The sequence below is a fragment of the Phyllostomus hastatus genome, unplaced genomic scaffold (genome assembly GCF_019186645.2).
Source record: "Phyllostomus hastatus isolate PE091 unplaced genomic scaffold, TTU_PhHast_1.1 phas_contig_40, whole genome shotgun sequence".
NCBI lineage: Eukaryota > Metazoa > Chordata > Mammalia > Chiroptera > Phyllostomidae > Phyllostomus > Phyllostomus hastatus.
In genome coordinates, this window is record NW_025333872.1 from 100127383 (window position 1) to 100143071 (window position 15689).

The 15689-nt window shown below is 59.9% G+C and overlaps 1 protein-coding gene across 1 annotated transcript; it reads right to left on the reverse strand.

Moving 5' to 3' along the window:
* Positions 1-4581: 4581 nt before the first annotated feature.
* Positions 4582-15606, reverse strand: PSMB1 (proteasome 20S subunit beta 1). The gene is made up of 6 exons (XM_045842935.1): positions 15439-15606; positions 10954-11061; positions 9198-9279; positions 7249-7378; positions 5984-6090; positions 4582-5128 (listed from the first exon to the last, which is right to left on the reverse strand). Exons 1-6 carry the CDS (start codon positions 15546-15548, stop codon positions 4943-4945), a joined length of 723 nt encoding a protein of 240 aa, XP_045698891.1. The 5' UTR covers positions 15549-15606; the 3' UTR covers positions 4582-4942.
* Positions 15607-15689: the final 83 nt, after the last annotated feature.

Sequence of the window (15689 nt, forward strand, 5' to 3'; positions counted from 1 at the left end):
TGCCCACCGGGGACCCTCAGGAATCACACAGGCTCCTGCCCGGGTCCCCCTGTCGTCGCCCCTCTGCCTTCCTCTCACCCCACACCTGCTGCGCAGGGCGCCCTCGCTGCCCGTGGCTGCAGACAGCTTCTGGAGAGGCTCCGTCCGAGAGCTCGCACAGTGAACGCACCGCGGGGGGTGCCGGGGCCTGAAGCATGCGGAGGGATTCCCCGAGCGAGGGAAGGTCCCGGCATAGCCCAGGGCCCGGGAAGAACAGGGCCGACCTCCAGGATGACTCCCCGGGACTCTGACGAGCACCCGGAGGCCTGGAGACCAGGGTGCTGAGCCTCTGAGACGGAGAAAAGCAGCAGCTCTGTGCCCGCCACCGGCCCGCTCGCTGGCCCTGCAGCCAGCTCTGAGAGCGGACAAGAACGCCAGCCCGCGAGAGGCGAGACGTTTGCAAAAGGAAAGACAACCTACAGCTTTTGGAACCGTTAAAAGTAAATACTTAAAAATAAAGGGGGTTCCGGTCTAGGACAGATGTTAATGTTTCAGGGAGCCTGGAATTCACGTATTTGGCCAGAGTGAATATTGTAGAGCATTTCAGCCCTGGGCTCCAAAACATGGCCACCATCCCCGCAGCGTTTCCGTTCGTGTCCAGCTAGAGTGGGTCCGCCTCGGACCCACCTGATTTCCTATCTGTGCAGAGGAGAAAGGCAGAACGGCCTCTGACCCGCAAGGAAGCCACTGGCCCTCTCGGGGGCTGGCAGGAGCAGTCCAGACCGAGTCCCCTCAGATCGAAGGCGTCCAGCTTCGTGCAGGGAGCCAGCCCGTGGCTGCTGCTCCTTGGGGTGCTCGCGGTTGGGCCGGGGCGGCCTCCTTGCTGGGACGCAGAGCTTTGTCCCTCGGGACAGGGCCTCACGACTCCGTGGTGGCTCCCCCTACTGGCGCCCACGCGAAACCGTCCACCCGGGTCCTTAGATGATCAGAACACCAAGGCTTATTTGAAAGGGATTTACCCAAGTACAGCAAACTACAGGCCTTGCAGGGCGCAGAAAACCGAACAGTGAGAGAGGCCCGCAGAATTCGAGTCTCAAACTCAGCTCTGCCAGCGGCCAAACCCGCGTGGTTCCCTGTTTCCAGGCAAGTTCTGCTGTGATTTTTGGAGCCATGAGCAGCCCCTCCTGCCTCCCTTCTCTCTTCCTCTCCCCGCCCTCCCCTCACATGCCCGGGACTTGGGCAAAAATCGTTACCTGCCAACTGTCCACCTTCCACCTGCAGTTGGGTTGGCGACCGATTTTGCTGGGTTTGCCTCCTGCCCTTTCCACCGGGCCGTCAGCTGGAGCTGAGACCCGGGGTCCCGGTCAGCCAGCCGTCCCTCCTCCCAGGTCAGGCTCCGGGCACTGGGGCAGACGGGCAAGGGCGACAAGGCCCCGGAGACCTCGGCCTGCGACGGGCTTCCTTAGACCCCGGTCTTCACCCCGCGGCCACACTGGGCGGCCCGCCACCGCCACCTGGTGGCCTCTGGGACAGCGGCGTGCAGACCTGCCTGGTGGAGGGGTCTGTCCCTCTCCGGGGACCCAGCCGACCCTCCAACAGCACAGGGCTGCACAGGGAGCTGCTCTCCGGCGGCGCCCAGGGGCTCGGGGGAAGAGACGGTGTAGAATGCGGGGCTGCCGCAGGGCGCTGTGGCGAGGTCGGGCGCGGGGTCGCCTGCCCAAGCCAGCTCAGCGCCGCGGGCACCTGTCCACTCACCATGTGCCGTTCTGAATGCAGGCCTCTCCCTGGCAGAAGGAGACTTTCCGAAGATGAGGAGCTCCCAGGAGCCACGAAGACCAGGGTGAAGGCCACGGGTAGGTGCCTGAGAAGCACTTCGGGACGGAGACGGGGACTGTGGCCAGGCGGCCAGGTCCTCTGTCCTTGTGGGGCGTGTCCGGTCACGACATTCGCAGTGCACCTGCACAGGCCGTGGGGAGCCCCCGTCCCAGGAACCCGCCCCCAGGTGCCGACCGAGCATCCCTGCCGGCCCGTCCCGGTGGCAGACGCCCAGGCAGCTCCCCCCGAGGGTGGCGCTGCGGCCCCCTGTGCCCCTGGCCTTCCGGCCGCCCCAGTGGCCCGACTGGCGCAAGGACACAGCAGCCACCTGCCCTGGGGGCACCTTCCCGTGCCTTGGAGGGGCCTGCGCTGGCAGGGGAGGCAGGGGCCGCCGCAGGGCTGCGTCTCCCCTGCAGGCCCTCCAGCCCCTCTCCCCCCAGAGGCAGGTGAGCCTCTCCAGAGCTGGAGGTCTGGGGGTGCTGAGGCCGGCGCGGCCACACACACGGCCCCAGCTCCCAAGCCCACGCCCCTCCCTGCCCAGCATCGGGCTCCGTGTGGCCCACAGAGACCGTGTAACCTGCTCCTCCCAACTGTGCACAGTGAAGCCCTGCAGTTAGTCCCTTACGTGTCCCCCAGGCCCGTTCCTGACTGAGACTCTGCAGAGGAGCTGAGAGAGCGTCCGACCGTGTCTCGGAGTATCTGACGGGTCGGACTGCAGGTTTCCATGTCCCAGCCCCTCGACGCGGCAGGTATGTCTGGGACGGGCCCCGAAGTTCGACTGCGACAAGTGCTCTGCATAATCCTGACACTGGGGGCTGTCGGCAGACGGAACAGCCCCCCAGGACACGAGGCTTGCAAAGTCTGTCTCATGGGACAATTTCTCTGCTTGCAAATCAGACCGGCAGCTGCAGGTCACAGGCCGGGTGGAGGGGGGGGCCAGCGCAGCCCTGGGCGGCCCGAACGGCAGGCCCAGGGAGCTGACTGCCTCCGCTGAGGGCAGAGGCCCAGCAGCACCCCTGGTCCCAAGTGCGAGTCAGGATGCAGCCAGTGCCTCAGGAGAGCCTGCTGTGCCCTGCGGCCGTCTCTCAGGTCTCGGGCTGTCTCGATGCCACCGTCCTGTGCAGGAGGCAGGAGCGGGCTCCGGACGGGGCTGCGGCTGCCCCACCCGCATCCAGGGCTGGCTGGCGGTGTGTCCCTGGCATCTGTCCCAGGGCTGTGGAGCTGCCTTCTCCAGGTGAGGAGTTGGGGCCGGGTCACCTAGAGAAGCTGCCTGAGTGACCGGAGCCAGAGTCGGCAGCAGCAGGACCGCCGGCCAGCCTCCCCCAGACGCAGGCCTTCAAGTGAGACAGGGTTCGAGGCCTGGGGCAAAACCAGGTGCGAGAATGGACAGCTGGACCTGGGGAAAGACATCACCCCAGTCTGGAGAACTTCCCTGGGAATCTTGAGGGGGAGGACCTCATAGAAAATTCCAGATACACACAAACTTGTATCACTTCAGAGTGGAAAACTGAATCCCCAATTCAACAAGAAAGCCTTTGAAAAAGAAAATACTCCTCCTTTACACAGCTGCAACTGTTAATTGTGTGTCAGCTGGACGGGACCACAAGGGGCAGCCCTCCTCAGTGTCATCCTGGGTGTCTGTGAGGGTTTGCAGGTGAGCATTCGGTCGGTCGGCAGCCGACTGGGGAGGGCCTCACCCAGCCCGCTGGGGCCAGGAGGAACCCAAGTGCAGGGGGCACCTGGGCGGGGACAGCGGGCCCCTGGTCCTGGGACACAGGGCCCACACGGCAGCTGTCCCGGTTCACGGCCTTCACGCTCCACCTGGAGCCTCCGCCTCCAGCCCCCTGGTCTCCGGCGTGCGGACGACGGCTCACGATCCAGGCGATTCCTCAGCGCAGACGTGTCTGTGCCATCAGCCCCGCGGCCCCAGAGAGCACGGGCACGCTGACCACGGGACGGTCTGCGGAGTCCCCGTGACCCTGACGGAGCCACGTGGGGGAGGCCTCGCTACCGAGTGGAGTGTCTGTGACTAGACCCAACAGGTGTTTGCAGAACAAACTTCAAAACAGACACCCACTAGGGGCTTGAACGATTTTAATTCTTTTTCTTTAGAGGGAAAGGGAAGGAGAAAGGGAACCATCAGCGTGCGGTTGCTTCCTGCACGCCCCCTTCTGGGGATCTGGCCCACAACCCAGGCACGTGCCTGGTTGGGAATTGAACCGGCGACCCTTTGGTTCAAAGGCCTGTGCTCAATCCACTGAGCCACACCAGCCAGGGCAATCTTAATTGGTTCTTAATGAGATCAACAGTGAAATCTGTTAGGCCTCAAAGCAAACCCGAATCCCTAGGTTACATGATTTGACTTGCTCGACACCAAGAAAACTGGTCCGACACCATATGTAGTACAGTTAACACGTGTGTAATACGTCTAGAAAACCACCTTAGCTCTATCAAAATATTTAGGTCTCAATTTTAGCATTTCTAAACTGCTTGGGAAAATTATCCCAGATTTCTGGCAAAAGACCATTTGAAGGGCTGGTTTGCATTTACAATTTTTTTCTATTTCAGTGATTTGAAGATGTCTCTCCAAAGCAGCTGCTACATTTTTTTTCAGTATTTACTTATTTTTAGGGAGGGGAAGGGAGGGAGAGAGGGAAAGATCCATCAGTTGCCTCTCACACACCCCAAGTAGGGACCTGACCCACAACCCACACATGTGCCCTGACCAGGAATCGAACCAGTGACCTTTTGGTTTGCAGGGCAACACAACCCACGGAGCCACACCAGTCAAGACAAATCTTAAGGTATTTTATTTATGTCCACTTAATGTCTTAATACAACCAAGACGGACTAAAGGTTACATCGGGTGGCATGAACACCCTCTTCGGAGACAGGCCATCTGCGCGGGCAGAAAAGTCAGCTTCTCCACTTCCGTTTCTTGCTCATAAACGTCAGGGAAAATTGACACGGGCTGCTGGGTCTTTTCATTCTTAAAAACGCAGAAATGTCTGAAAGACGGAAAAGTGTGGGAAGCATGAGGAAAGCGAAAGGAAAGAGAGACGCGACTCCCCGGCTCCGTCCTGCTGAGAAGACGGGCCACAGCCAGGCGGCACGCGGCCGTCCCCGAGGGCACGCGGCAGTGCAGGCCTCAGTCCCTCCTCAGGGGCACGGTCTCCTCCCGGATGCCGTCCTTGGTCACGATGCAGATCCTGAGCGTGTCCCCGGTGTACACGTCCCTCTCGGCAGCGGAGATGAAGACGTCCTTCACGAGCCGCATGGCTCTGTCCAAGGTCAGCGGGACGTGCTCCACGTTCTGCATGTTCTTGAAGCCGACCTGGGGGGGGCGGGGGACGGACGGACAGGAGACGCGGGTGAGGTGTCGAGTGACAGCAGGCGGGCGGGCCGAGCCCCCGCGCCCCCTGGGGCCTGAGAGCCAGGAGGAGCCCGGTGTCGCCCAGCAAGGGGCGGTGGAGACAGAGCCCTGGCTCCCGGGAAGCACACGCCGTCACGGGGAGGCGGACGTGGGCGGGTGGGCATCGCTGCAGGGTGTGCGAGGCCGAGGCTGAGGAGGAGGAGAGGCCAGGGGAACCCGGTGGCTGTGACCAAACCCACCAGGAGGAAGGGCACTGAGGTCAGGCTGAAGGAGACCCGTGAGGGGCGAGACTGGGGCAGGTCAGGGTGTGGAGACGGGACAGGCACCGCGCTCCCAGCACGTGGCGCGAGGGCCGACAGGAGCGGGGACGGGCGTGCCACGCCCCCCGCAGGGCCTGCTGCGCCCCACTTCCGAGAGGCCAGAAGGGTGACCAGGGCGGACTTGAGGACAGGAATGCAACACCCCGCCAGACGCCGCGCAGGTCGGACGGGGCCCGCAGAGACGGGCAGGGGCGAGTCACGAAGTGCTGGGGGTGCTGGACCACAGAGGGGGGCAACACAGACCTGGTGTCGGGAGAAAGGTCACAGACCTCGGGCGAAGGGGGCGAGACGGCGGAGACCCGCGGTCAGCCCGAGACCCGCAGCCCTGGCGGCACAGGCGCAGCGAGGCTGACGGAGCCCGGGGGGTCTGAGCGGGCCCCTCGGCAGACGGTGCCCACGTGGATGCACGAGACGCCTGCCTGGTGCCCCCCATGCAGCAGACGGAGGGACCTGAGAGAGTGCGTGGGACACCCGCACCCCGGGGCGGGGTCCTCACCTGGTTGTCGAGCAGGGGCTGCAGCATGGCGCTCGCCGACCCTCCGGCCTTGAAGGAGTCCCTCTGGTAGGACCCCACCGGGTCGAAGCTGTACACAGCCCCCTTCCCTGAAAGGGGGAGACAGTGCCCGTGAGGCTGCACCCCAACCCTGACCCCACATCGAGGCGAACACAAACCCAGCCGCGGTGCGGCACCGCACGCGCCCTCGGCTGGGCTGGAGCTCGGCCGGCCCGCGGGGAGCAGCCCTGTCGCTGGGCTCAGGTGCCCCAGCCTCCCCGCCTCCCGGGGTGCGCTGGGCCCTCACCTGCCCCGCTGAGATGCAACACTAGCTGTCGCCAATGTGCCTGAAACCTGAATGTACTGATCTGACACTCAAGTCAGACCTAGTTTAAGTCAAAAAGGCACCAGACATGTTGTGCTGGGTTAGACCAGCCCCTTGGTGGCTGAATGTAGTGACCCAGGTCGGGGGTGACTGACCTCAACCGGCTGACTCCTCCCCTGACACTCCCTCTCGGGTCTCCCTGGAGGCTGACCGCCCCCAGAGACACGGCACACACGTGAGCCGCGGCAGGCGTGAGACCTGAGCTCCCGGAGCCCGAGTGTGCAGGGAGCGGCCGCGAGGGGACAGCAGAGGGGACGCTGGCCTGGGGTGGGGGCACTGGGGGAGCCTGGCCTCCTCCCGCCCAGAGCTGTCCCCATGAGGTCAGACTCCTGTCCCGGCGTCCTCACCCAGACGCTGCAGAGACTCCCCTCCTCTCCGCTGCCCACCACAAGGGCGGGCGGGCGGGCCTATCCCGGGGGGCCGCCTCTGGTCTCGGAAGCAACTGAGCCAAAGCAAGCCAGACCCGGGAGGAGCACCGGTCAGCGCACGGAGCAGCAGCAGGAGGGGGTGTCCCTGCTCGGGCTCGGCCAGAGAGTCGGGGAGTTTCAAGAACGCCCCGAAAACGCTGGTGGAGACATACGCAACCCTTCCGAGGTATCGCTGTTTGGGACTTCTGGACGCCAGGGAGGTATGTTGATGGGCCGTGGCGGTCAGGCTGAGCTTCCCCAGGCCAGGTGTGTTTTGTGCAGTCAGAACGGTTACTGCCGGCGTCGGAGCTCCCAGTGCCTGGCCGCCACCGTGAGGGCTGTGCCCCCCGCCCCCCCCGCCCCCCGCAGCGCCAGCACCCTCGCCCCTCTCCTGGTCAGGGAGGGCAAGCTGGGCGGGCCGGTCTCCGGGGCTCAGACCTCCTCGCGGACACGCCCCCTCCCCGCGGAGCACCCACCTTCCTCGTCCAGACCCCCGATGATGTTGTAGACGTAGTAGGGGAAGAAGCGCCGCGAGTAGAGGATCGTGGACAGCATCGCGGCGATGGCCCCCGTGGTCATGGCCTTGTTGTTGGAATGCTTGTACATCTGCGGTTTCCAACAGAGACACGTGTGAGGGGCCCAGCGCTGCAGGCCGGAGCAGCGGGCAGCCCGGGAGGAGGACACGCACGCGTCGGGGACAGGGCGGCCTGTCTCCTCCGTGACCACGCCCGCGACTTCACTGAGACACAGCAGCACTTTCAGCCCCGTCACTCTGGGGCCTGTGACGTGTGTGTGTGGGGGGGGGGGATGCTACACCTGCCCCCCCTGCGTCTGGCTCACAGACCGGTTCCACGCCACCCTGCCCTCAGGACACGGGCCTGGGCCAGGCACCAACGCAGGCTCACGGGGCGGAGGCGCTGAGCCGGCCGCCGGCCCACCAGCTGCATCTCTATGCCAAGTGCGGCCGGGCTGCCCCCTCACTCAGCACCCGTCCCCGCCAGCCTCAGCAACGGCAGAGCCGAGTGATCGCCACCAAGACCCAGCCGCCTGCAAAGCAAAACACACTTCCTGCCAGGCCCTCACGGAGTCTGCCGGCCCGAGCCGGCCCTACTGGGACAGGGCCTCTCTCCGCAGAGCAGGCGAGCGCGGAGCGGGGCCCCGGCCCCACGCTGCGAAGGGCTCCAGGTCAGGGCGGTGGCCTTGCTCCCGGGCGCCCCTGCAGCAGAGGACACAAGTCTCCGAACCAGGGCCTTCACCAGCGATTTCCAGCCCTGCGCTGACGCCTCCCTCAGGACCCCGACTCGCTGAACAGACCAGGGGCCCCCAGGAGCGGCAGACAGGAAAGGGGACCCAGTTCCTTCCGGAAGGACGGGGCGCTGAGCCAAACTGAGTGCTTATGGTTCGATTTAACGGAACACTTTCCCTGTCGTGTCCATTTCTGTCCTCTGAGTTCCACTTGTAAAACATGTACCAGAAACCACACACACGGGTCAACACATGTCAGTCACTGACGCTTTCCACGTCAGGAAAATTTTTAAGTATTAACAGCTGACGAACAGGGAATGACATTGTTTCTACACATTCCTAAAGCAAGGCCCCAGGCCCCCCACTGCCCCAGCCCAGCGACTAGGACCGGCGTGGACACCCCAGGCGCTCCTGCTCTGCAGCAGCAGGCTGCCCACCGCGGTCGCTGCCGCCCTTCCCCAGGTCCTGGACAGACTCAGCCACCACTCAGAGACCGGGACACACAGCCCACGAGGTGGCACAGGAGGCCCGAGGGCCGCGGTGCCGGGACTGCCGGCTTCCCCACCGGCCCCGGTGAGCCCCGCAAGGCCGCGCTGCACGCCAGCGACGGTGGCTGGGACCCTACCCCTCCTGGGCCGGGGTGTCCCTCTGGTTACTGCTAACACCTCACACAGTCCACACGGTCCAGGCCAACTCTGGGAATCACCAGAAGCAAACTCGCCTACTGATCAGAGGCCACAAACCCAGCCAGACCTGCCCGAGTTCACAGAGAGCAGCCCCAGCTCCGTGGGCCTCAGGCAGTGCCGGCGTCAGACCTCCTGCTCAGTCCCTGCTTCCCGACACTGCCCCTCTCCCCCAGCCCGCCTGCCCCCTGCCGGCCGAAGCCTGTGATGGGGAGGTGGCCGTGCCCGGCTGGCCCGAGTCCCGAGGGTGCACCCCGCCGACAAGGTCCCTACCCGGCTCCTGTCGGAAGTTCGTCTTCTTGAGAGAAATCGGTGGGTTTTATTTCCCAGGAAAGAGAGTCTTCGGAAGAACCCCTTTCTCGCAGAACCCTTTCTAGTGGGGACTCAGACCGCGCGGGTTCGCCAGTTTGCATCCTGGACTCACCTGGCGCTTCTCAGAGTGTGCTTAAGGGTCAAATGAGTCACCAACTTGCAACAGACACATAAAAGGCACCTACCTTTAGTCTTGCTTCGATAATCTTCGTCAGGGTAAGACAGTCTCCATGGAAACCACTGCATCCAATGACTGTTTTATCTGTTCTGAAAGAGCACATTGCAGGAAACTGAGACGGTCAGACGGTAAAACTGAACACCTGCTGGGCAACTTTAAATGTGAAACTCCTATGGCCGGCACTCACTGAAGGGAGGAGTCTGTAATCTGATGCCTCGCTGCCAACACCCGATAAATCACAGAAGAACCGAGGGCTTAGAGAAACGGTGAGACTAGGAGTGGAGCACGGAAAACCAGGGTGATCTTTAGAAAGCAATAATCCATGGTCGAGGGCAGCTGATTTAAATATGCTACAACCCAATGTCCACACAGAAAAGGTTCATGTACTTAAATTAACTACATAAAAAATAAAACTGCTCTAGAGAAAAAAGTTTAAAATTAAAACTAAGAAACCACATTTGTAGTCCCCACGGCCGATGTCTGACTCTGCCTGCCTCAGCCTGCAACTGGCACCCCCAGCTGGGAAAGATGTGAGCACCGCAAAGGCCCGAGGGGGCCGCCCTGGCTCACACGTGTGAAGGACGCTAGGAGAGACCCCGAGAGTTCTCTCAGGAAACCTCCGGGGGCATCCAGGCGCACGGTCAGGGTCCCACCAGATCAGCCGAGGTCGCGCACTGTGACCAACACACACGGACTGGAGTCATGACGCTGCCCCCCCGAAACCGCGAAGGTGAAAGGGGGTGAAGGTCACGTTCAGTGGAACACAAGGCACCGTGAGCATGTGCAAAGAGCCTCCATGTCACTGAGAAAGGCAGGTCTCAACAGGACAGGGTTCTGCGGCCTCCACGCCGTCACACCGCCTGCCGCCGCCACCTGCGGAGAGCGGCCCTCCCAGGGGTGGGGGGAGAGGACCCGCTGGTGTCCCTTCGGAGAAGGGCCCTGGCAGAGCCCAGTGAGAGTCCAGGCGCACGTCACTGTCACGTCAGGGCTCTGGGGCGGGGGGGGGGGGCAGACAGAGCTCCTTCCCTGCCGACTCCCCGCAGCCCCACCAGGCGAGGCCTCAGCAGCCTTCCCTGGGGCCAGTGTGGGGCTCACGGGCTCTGCAGGCCAGCCTGGGGATGGATTCATCACCACTGTAACTGTTCCCAGAAATGTTCAGTGAAACCACTGCCACTCTGCGGAACGCACTGAGGTGACTCGTGCGAACAGGTATTTTCTTTCCGCACACGGGACTTTACTTTTGTGTTTTGGAAACAGATGTAGCCAGCCCGTTAAAACCGTGAGCCACGGGGACGACCACTGAGGACGTGGCCAAACGTTTCAGGTCACAAAGAAACCGGGCCGATTACAGTGGGTTAGCACTGGACAGAAGGACAGAAAAATGTGCCAAAGTAACCATGTAAAGTGCTAATAAGATCCTGGTGGTAGTATACGGGTTGCTCATTACCAAATTTTATTTTTGTTGTATATTTGAAATTTTTCAGGGTAAAATGTTGAGATAAAAATATTTAGGTTATCAAAAGTTGGTGACCTAAAAGTTTGGGTACCTGTTGGTACCCAAATATGGCAAATATCATAAAGACAACATCATCAATTATTAGGAAATGTTAACTTAGAAAATTGTTTCCTAACAAAAATGCAAAGTAAGCTACAAATTGGACAAACTAGAAACTCACGAAAATACATTGTTTAGAAGTTAAATCTCATAGCACTGAAGAATCACAAGGCACTGGAGAGATGTGTCATTAGAAACATTTACTTACAATTTGTAACATTTAGGGCTGTCCCGGCTGTGGATGGAAAAGCCTTCACTCAATCGAGTATCAGAGGCAACAATTGAAAAATCTTCTCCAGCAATTGCCAATATTGTACTGAGGAAAAAAACAAAGAAAATCAATGAATTCTTCCGGAGGGTGAACAAACCTGCACCAGTGGAAGAGTTCGGGTCCACTCCCAACCACAGCGGTCAGGCAGATATCCCCGAGCCAGGGGCAGAGAAGTCATGTTTTACACTCTACTGTCCTCGGTGTGCAATACACTATCTATTTAAAAAGATACATGTTAACTAAAAAATGTTATTGCTAAAAAACGCTAACCATCCCTTGAGCCTGTGGGGAAAACAGCCCCCACTGCCTTGCTCCATGCAGGGTTCGGTGTCTGCAAGCACAAGGCGCAGCGACGCGAGGTGTGCCTGCACTGGGACCGAGCCAGCGGACGGAGCAAGAGCGGGGGTCAGAGAGAAGAGGGAAGATCAGGGAAAGGAGCCCTGGCCACATGCCGCCTGGGAAAACGCCGGGAGCCCCCTGAAAACAACGCCCCACATCACAGAAAGGGTCCCTAGCAGGAGACAACAGAAAAGCCACCGAGTTATCATCATTATCAAAAAATCAAACACCAGCCTGGCTGGTGTGGCTCAGTGGATTGAGAGCTGGCCTGTGAACCAAAAAGTCACAGGTTCGATTTCCAGTCAGCAAACGCCTGGGATGCGGGCCAGGTGCCCAGTGGGGGGTGCGCGAGGGACAACTGATCACTGTTTCTCTCCCTTTCTCCTCTCTCAAAAAATAAGCAAAAACAAAACCTTAAAAAGGAATTAAACACCTGCTTTGTGCGAGGCACTGATCGCACGTGACAGCCAGAGGCCAGGCCCTGCCCACAGGCCAGGAGACAGAGGCCCGACGCCTGCCGCCCCGGCTCAGAGAAGAGGTTAGGGTGCTGCACGTGTCGCACTCAGCAGACACCCAAACAACCTGCTGAAAAATGAGTGAACAAAGAACACAGTTTTTGCTTTGTGCCCGTATGACTTATGATGGTGGTTTACTGAAGAGGCCTCGAGTATGAACTCCAAGAGCAGACTGCACAGTCTCAGTTCGACTCTCCCGTTTGCAGATCTGAGATGCTTGACTTCTCAGGGCCTCGGTGTCCTCATGCGTACACCAGAGACCATGCAGCAGCTGCCCTTGAGAGTAGGACCTTTAGAGCGAATGAGTTAATCATCTCGAAGTCCTGGGGCTGGTGCCTGGAACGCAGCTGGTCCCCCAGAGAAGCTCCGGTCACAGGTGTGGGAGGCAGCACCGTGCTGTCCCTGAGCACCTGGGCTCTGCACTTTTCTGAGCGCTGGCCTTGCCCCTTCCAGAGCTTTATGAGCTTGGACAAATTATCCCAGTCCAAGTATCTGTGTTACACAGTGACCTCGAGAGCTGGCTGACATAACTCACATGGAGCGCCCAGGGCGGTGCCTGAGAATAGAAGTGCTCGGGAAACCCCAGCCACTGTCTCCAGGGAGGTGGGGCGTGCACACAGCCGAGGCTCGGACAAGCAGCATCCCAGGTAATGCGGACAGCCAACAGAAGGAGATGGGTAACAGTTCACGTACACCCTCCAGCGGCTCGCTGAGGTGTCCCTGTGTGTGCGAGCAGGTGCAGGGACGCAGAGTGTGTGTGATAGGCAGGGACCTGGCTGTACACAAACCCAAGTGCGAAACTAAGGACCTGAGCATTTCAGTGAGAAACCATCAAGGCCACAGGAGCAAGAATGAAAAAGGCTCCCTTTGCAAAGTGGAGTTTTAAGGAGGTTACTGTGACACCTACACAACCTGGGAATCGGGACAGAAACACTTCCAGTAAAACTGAAGCGACAGGAGGGCAGTGGGGAGAAGAGGGAAAGTGGGTAAATCAAACCAACGAACACGCAAAGTGTACAAGTTTCCATAACTACCAAAATGTGCTGGAACCTGGAGGAGCCACTCATGAGGCCCCAGACTTCCAACCTGGGTGAGCGGCCTGATGCCTGACCACAGGGAGTGCACGAGGGACCGTGAGCCCGCAGGTTGTTTTAATGCCCTGCGGTGTGGGGGGAGCAGGACCAGGGCCTCCCAGCAGAAACGTTCCACTGAAGAGGCTGGAGCTGAGGGTCTCCTAAGAGGGGGAACTGGAGCTGGGGACTGGGGATTCCCGTCCAGGAACGGGGCGCATGGCCAGCACGGGGCTGAGGACTAGGGCTCCATCACGTTTCAGGAGCTGCAGTGTTAACAGACACAGAAGTCGAAGGAAAGGTTGCCCAAGAGTCAGCAGCAACAAATACTGTGGCAAAAGAAAACTGAGGAAAGGAACTTAAAATTTAATAATCAGAAGTCCTAAGCAACTAACTTTTAGGGCAGTAACAGCTTAAATCGGAGTACAAGGGGTTAAAAAGTGAGGAATGAATCTGAGGACCCCACACTGTGAGCAGCAGTACAAAGACTTCACCTCGACCTTACGAAATGGGTCTAATGACTCTGCTTACTAGTCATTAATTGTCACAGAAAGTGCTGAAAGGAAAAGGGAAAGTGTCACTCAGGGGCAGAGAGCTAAGGATTTGAGTCTTGGCCCCACTCCACCCCGGGCTGGGACTGGAGCCCCAGGCTCTCCATTGTTACCAAGAGAAAAAAAGGTACAAGAGGTAGACGTCCCCCCCTCCCCGAGGAGCTGAGGAAGAGCAGGGCATCTGCATTCAAACAGTCTGCCCTTCAGCGGCAGAGACAGAGGCAGAGGCAGAGGCAGAGGCTGAGGCTGAGGCTGAGGCTGCGTCTTCCACTCTCCTCCCAACACCCCCAACACGCGCATCAGGGTTTCGGGCCCTCACGCTGAAAGAACGACCCGGTCTGTTCACCACCGGGTGCTCCCGCCGGGTGTGGACGCTGCCAGCACAGTCTGGCCGGTAAGTGTCACCACTGCCCCAGTGTGCAGCTGCCCAGACTCCTATGGGGGTTGGCAAAAGTCCGTCAAGTTTTTTCTGACGATGGCTCTAGTCCTGCTTAGTTGTCTAACTCCATCTGAACCAATTTTGTTAGACTGTATTGTGACAGATGCTGTATTGATGTGCATTAAAAAAAATCCAAAATTGATGAATTTTTGTGCATCCACTTAAAAATTGAAGATGGAAGGAAACATGCAACATTTTTGATGTATTTTGCTTTATTATCCAAGAAAAGTAAAAACTTAACTGAAACACAAAAAAAGATCTGTGCAGTATATGGAGAAGGTGCTGTGACTGATGGAAGGTGTCAAAAGTGGTTGGCGAAGTTTATTGGCACTATCTGTGGGGCCATCTTATGCATTGGAAGGTGTTCAGCAGCACCCTGGCCTCTGTCCACTGGAAGCCAATAGCAGGAGGGAGCCGATACACTCAAAATACCCAAATCAATGAAGTTATTAGTGAAAATGAAAAGTATGTAAAAAACTAAACGGACTTTTTGGCCAACCCAATAAATAAGTCCCCTTCCTACTAATGGGGGACTCGAATGCTGGAAAAATTTAACTTAAGTAATAGCTAATAAGCTCAGTAATCAATGCATGTCAAAGCTACTGTTCCTGGAATGGAAGGTGTGACCCACGCTGGCTCCAGGAGACCGTAAGCAGCTCCCCCTTTGTGCCCCGGGAGGACTCCATGTCACTGAGACGGTGCCTGAGCCACTGTGCTCCGGGGGGAGGCCCCCGCCCAGGACACAGCTCAAGACTATGGCCCAGGGCACAGATGAGAGAATGCCACTGGTTCTTATCTGACGAACTCTTTCCCCGAGCTCCAATCCCCGCACCCACACGTTCCTTCTTACAGAAAGGGTGGCTTCGTGATGGAATGTCAGACGGCCTGTTAGGGCGCAAACCCCGCATCCTCTCCGACCGCCGCCGTCCGAAGACAGTGCCCACGGCGATGCAGTCCCTGTCTCTGCCTGTCGGGCCTGCGAGGCAACAGGCGGCAGGAGCGCCGGCTTCCCCTGCTCCATCACCACCCCAATCCTTTCGGCGGACGTCAAGGAAAAGTATCACTTAAGACACAACTGGCGTTTTCTTAAAAAGAACCTGACCGTAACACGCAAGGACAACACTCTAAAAGGCCCCTTCCGGGTATTTCGCCCCCGAACTTAAGTCGGGCCAACTAACCCTGCCTTCCATCCAAAACAGCAAAAACGACCGTCTCATTCGCCCTTCTCGCTCCCCACGCAACTTCTCCTCTAACAACGTGCACCGCGCCACCCCCGCTCTCACTGCCCACAGGACCCTGCCCTCGCCGCGGCTGGAGCGGAGGCCGGGCTTCCGCGCCCACCCGCGGCCTCCCCGCGAGCCTGGCCGTCCGCGCTGCGACGCCAGCGACCGGCCGGGAAGGCGCCGCCGAAGACCGCGGCGGGCCGAGCCGCCCGCGGAGACAGAGGCCGCCGCGACCCCCGCGGGCGTGGGCAGGGACAGAACGGGGAGCGGCTGCCGGGGCCTCACCCTCCGTTGAAAGCGTAAGGCGAGAAGCGCAGCTGCACGGGGCCGGCGCCGTGCGGCTCCATCACCGGGTTTCGGCTGGGGCCCCAAGACGCGGCTGCACAGGACGACATCGCCCACACTGCTCCTGCTGTCTCACGGCGAGATGGCGGCCCGGCCGGAAGTCGGAAGTTGCGCCACGTTCGGCTGCCCGGCTGCGCCGCTTCCCGTCGCGCCGGCGCGCACCCAGGCCTGGCTCCCGGAGGTCCGCGTCG